The sequence below is a fragment of the Cyclopterus lumpus genome, chromosome 21 (genome assembly GCF_009769545.1).
Source record: "Cyclopterus lumpus isolate fCycLum1 chromosome 21, fCycLum1.pri, whole genome shotgun sequence".
NCBI classification, from domain to species: domain Eukaryota; kingdom Metazoa; phylum Chordata; class Actinopteri; order Perciformes; family Cyclopteridae; genus Cyclopterus; species Cyclopterus lumpus.
Window position 1 is genome coordinate 1,055,001 of NC_046986.1, and position 5,000 is coordinate 1,060,000.

Below are 5,000 nucleotides of genomic sequence, written 5' to 3' on the forward strand. Positions count from 1 at the left end.
ACTAATTATGGTGCTAAGGGAGTAATGATGACGCTAAGAGAGTAATGATGGCGCTAAACGAATAATGATGGCGCTAAGGGACTAATTATGGTGCTAAGGGAGTAATGATGACGCTAGGAGAGTAATGATGATGCTAAGGGAGTAATGATGGTGCTAAGGGACTAATTATGGTGCTAATGGAGTAATGATGATGCTTAGAGAGTAATTATAGCACTAAGGGAGTAATGATTACACTAAACGAGTAATGATGGCGCTAAGGGACTAATTATGGTGCTAAGGGAGTAATTATAGCGCTAAATGAGTAATGATGGCGCTAAGGTACTAATGACGACGCTAAGGGAGTAATGATGACGCTAAGGGAGTATATATATCATCTAATCACTGCGAACGAATCAAAAAAGGGGGAACGGGATTCCTCCTCCGGGAGCTCCGCTGTGGAAATGACCAGTTAAATGTATTATCTGCTCGCTGTGATGACATATTTTTATAAGAAGCAAAAAACATTTATTTTTTATTTGTTCACCCCCTCTGGCCACACAGACTTCATTCCTTGTCCCACTTAAAAAAATAGCATAAAATAGTCGGTTCTCTCAGACAGAGCGGCTCCCCAACGGAGGCAATTTAATCAGCTCCGTATTAGATTCTGATGAGATGGGGCTCGGGGAGTTTAGCATTGAGCTGTAATTAGAGGTCGTGACCTCGCAGGAAGGAAGGAGAGGAGGAGCAAGCGGCCAGCAGAGGTGAAGACTCGGGAAGCTCCGTCTGGAGTGATGGAGAAAGAGAGGAAGAGGAGGATGAGGACGCTCAGCAGCGATGAACAGAACAATATATAAAATAGAAAAATATATAAAATAGTCAAATTAAAATAAATATGATGCAATAAAATAGAACAAAAAATTAAATAAAATGGTAAAATAATAACAATAACAATAATAAAATAAGACAAGATGCAATCAAATATAATGAAATGCAGTAAAATAGAATAAAGTAACGATAACATTAATAAGAATAAAAAAATAGGATGCAATAAAATAAGATGAGATGCAATAAAATAAAATAGTATGAACAATAGTGAAATAAAAGCAGTAAAAAAGGAAAACGACTGTAAAGCTAAATATCTGCTTCCTAATGATAACGCCTCACAACTGCATTCCTCCAGCCTGTCTTTGTCTGAAGCTCTTCACTTGCTCACAGTGTTGCATCAACGGGCAGCCCCCCCCCCGCCCCCCCCCCCACTCCTGCAGACTGTTGAGGTCTCAAATACACTCAACCGGTTCTCTACCGACGTGCCGCTCTGTTGCCATAGATACACGCCGAGTCTGTTCTCAGGTTTTTTTATACATTTGGGTCACATCGTGTGTGTTTGAGTCGTCAAGAGTACACAGAGTACACAGAGTACACACTGATGTAGTACTTCATTACAGGTTTAAGGTACTTATACGCTTCATTTCCATTTCATACCCTACAGCTTCAATCTCTGATTCAGATTGAACGTCCAGCTTTTGCAAATGCAAAAAAAAAAAGTCAATGGATTTAAACATTTTCTTTGTAATTCCTGATCTTGTTAACATGCTGTTAGTGTGTTGTTAGCGTGCTGTTAGTGTGTTGTTAACATGCTGTTAGTGTGTTGTTAGCGTGCTGTTAGTGTGTTGTTAACATGCTGTTAGTGTGTTGTTAGCGTGCTGTTAGTGTGTTGTTAGCGTGCTGTTAGTGTGTTGTTAGCGTGCTGTTAGTGTGTTGTTAGCGTGCTGTTAGTGTGTTGTTAACGTGCTGTTAGTGTGTTGTTAGCGTGCTGTTAGTGTGTTGTTAGCGTGCTGTTAGTGTGTTGTTAGCGTGCTGTTAGTGTGCTGTTAGTGTGTTGTTAGCGTGCTGTTAGTGTGTTGTTAACGTGCTGTTAGTGTGTTGTTAACGTGCTGTTAGTGTGTTGTTAGCGTGCTGTTAGTGTGTTGTTAGTGTGCTGTTAGTGTGTTGTTAGCGTGCTGTTAGTGTGTTGTTAACGTGCTGTTAGTGTGTTGTTAGCGTGCTGTTAGTGTGTTGTTAACGTGCTGTTAGTGTGTTTTAGCGTGCTGATAGAATGTTGTTAGTGTGCTGTTAGTGTGTTGTTAGCGTGCTGATAGCATGTTATTAGCGTGCTGTTAGTGTGTTGTTAGTGTGCTGTTAGTGTGTTATTAGCGTGCTGTTAGTGTGTTGTTAGCGTGCTGTTAGTGTGCTGTTAGTGTGTTGTTAACGTGCTGTTAGTGTGTTTTAGCGTGCTGATAGAATGTTGTTAGTGTGCTGTTAGTGTGTTGTTAGCGTGCTGATAGCATGTTATTAGCGTGCTGTTAGTGTGTTGTTAGCGTGCTGTTAGTGTGTTTTAGCGTGCTGATAGAATGTTGTTAGTGCGCTGTTAGCGTGCTGTTAGTGTGTTATTAGCGTGCTGTTAGTGTGTTATTAGCGTGCTGTTAGTGTGTTGTTAACGTGCTGTTAGTGTGTTTTAGCGTGCTGATAGAATGTTGTTAGTGTGCTGTTAGTGTGTTGTTAGCGTGCTGATAGCATGTTATTAGCGTGCTGTTAGTGTGTTGTTAGCGTGCTGTTAGTGTGTTTTATCGTGCTGATAGAATGTTGTTAGTGCGCTGTTAGCGTGCTGTTAGTGTGTTATTAGCGTGCTGTTAGTGTGTTGTTAACGTGCTGTTAGTGTGTTATTAGCGTGTTATTAGTGATAGTGCATTGTTAGCTTGTTGTTAGCGTGCTGTTAGTGTGTTATTAGCGTGTTATTAGTGATAGTGCATTGTTAGCTTGTTGTTAACGTGCTGTTAGTGTGTTGTTAGCGTGCTGTTAGTGTGTTATTAGCGTGTTATTAGTGATAGTGCATTGTTAGCTTGTTGTTAGCGTGCTGTTAGTGTGTTATTAGCGTGCTGATAGCATGTTATTAGCGTGCTGTTAGTGTGTTGTTAGCGTGCTGTTAGTGTGTTTTATCGTGCTGATAGAATGTTGTTAGTGCGCTGTTAGCGTGCTGTTAGTGTGTTATTAGCGTGCTGTTAGTGTGTTGTTAACGTGCTGTTAGTGTGTTATTAGCGTGTTATTAGTGATAGTGCATTGTTAGCTTGTTGTTAGCGTGCTGTTAGTGTGTTGTTAGCGTGCTGTTAGTGTGTTATTAGCGTGTTATTAGTGATAGTGCATTGTTAGCTTGTTGTTAGCGTGCTGTTAGTGTGTTATTAGCGTGCTGTTAGTGTGTTATTAGCGTGCTGTTAGTGTGTTGTTAGCGTGCTGTTAGTGTGTTATTAGCGTGCTGTTAGTGTGTTATTAGCGTGCTGTTAGTGTGTTGTTAGCGTGCTGATAGAATGTTGTTAGCGTGCTGTCAGCGTGTTGTTAATGTGCTTTTTTTTGGGGGGGGGAGTTTTTCCTGATTCGATGTGAGGTCAAAGGTCAGGGATGTCGTATGTGTACAGATTGTAAAGGCAAATTGTAGAGGCAAATTTGTAATTTGTGATATTGGGCTATACAAATTAAACTGAATTGAATTGAATTAAAGTAACGTTAGCTGTGCACTTTGCCAGCCTTGTGCTCGTGCTTGAAATGAAGCGATTTGATTGGTTGCATGGGAACAACCACGTAGATGGAGACCTAACTAGAATATGTATTCCTTCCTTTGTTGCAGAGCTGATGCGGCACACAGAAATAGTTTCAGCCTTTCAAACGAGTGCAGAGAGACTTCGTAGGAGCTGTTCAGAAATCCAGGATTATGGTGTTTGAAACCACATCATCATTTTATTTCAGTTTGGAAGCAGAAGGAAAAAGAAAATTGAAGGCGTAGATTCTTCTTCTCTGCACCTGATGAGGGAGATGTGTTCTACAATGAAGAACTTAAGTACTTCAGGACTTCAGGACTTAGTACTTTAGGACTTCAGGACTTAGTACTTTAGGACTTCGGGACTTCTGTACTTCAGGACTTCAGGACTCAGTACTTCAGTATTTCAGTATTTTAGTATTTTAGTATTTTAGTACTTCAATATTTCAGTACTTTAGGACTTCAGTACTTCAGGACTTCAGTATTTCAGTATTTTAGTATTTTAGTATTTTAGTACTTCAATATTTCAGTACTTTAGGACTTCAGTACTTCAGGACTTCAGTATTTCAGTATTTTAGTATTTTAGTATTTTAGTACTTCAATATTTCAGTACTTTAGGACTTCAGTACTTCAGGACTTCAGTATTTCAGTATTTTAGTATTTTAGTATTTTAGTACTTCAATATTTCAGTACTTTCCACCAGGGGGCGACTCCTCTGGTTGTATAGAAGTCTATGCTTCATGTCCTAAAGCTGCATTTTCTCTCCTGACCACCAGGAGGCGACTCCTCTGGTTGTATAGAAGTCTATGCTTCATGTGTTAAAGCTGCATTCTCTCTCCTGACCACCAGTGGGCGACTCCTCTGGTTGTATAGAAGTCTATGCTTCATGTGTTAAAGCTGCATTCTCTCTCCTGACCACCAGGGGGCGACTCCTCTGGTTGTATAGAAGTCTATGCTTCATGTGTTAAAGCTGCATTCTCTCTCCTGACCACCAGGGGGCGACTCCTCTGGTTGTATAGAAGTCTATCGGGGTATCGGGAAGGAAGAGAACATTATTGGACGGTCTCTGCTGAGGCCTTCATGACCTGTGTGAGATCAGAACCATCGGGTTCCTCTGGTTCCTGAGCTCTCTGGAGGCTTAGTCACAGCATCGATCCCTAAACCTGGACCCGTCCTCCGCTTGTGCTCGCTGCATTCAGCCTGATTGGTGAGCAGCTGTAGTGAGAGACGGATAATTGATTGCTGGGCAAGACGGTTGATTTGCAACTCAACCGAGCCAATAGTTTGTTATTGATCGTTGCATTAGCGATGAAAACAGCGCGGAGACGCCAAAGTTCTGAGGAAAAGTTTCAATCTGCATAAATGATATTTCACCTCGCTATGACTGGAGGAGTGTGTGTGTGTGTGTGTGTGTGTGTGTGTGTGTGTGTGTGTGTGTGTGTCATAGTAGAGA

General features: G+C 41.1%; 1 protein-coding gene across 1 annotated transcript in view; it reads left to right on the forward strand.

Moving 5' to 3' along the window:
- Window positions 1-4,729: 4,729 nt before the first annotated feature.
- sema5ba (sema domain, seven thrombospondin repeats (type 1 and type 1-like), transmembrane domain (TM) and short cytoplasmic domain, (semaphorin) 5Ba) overlaps window positions 4,730-5,000 on the forward strand; it is a gene marked incomplete at its 5' end in the record, with an annotated part of 26,196 nt that continues 25,925 nt past the window's right edge. Inside the window, 1 exon segment of the mRNA XM_034561702.1 lies at window positions 4,730-4,754. Coding sequence (XP_034417593.1) covers window positions 4,730-4,754 — 25 coding nt within the window.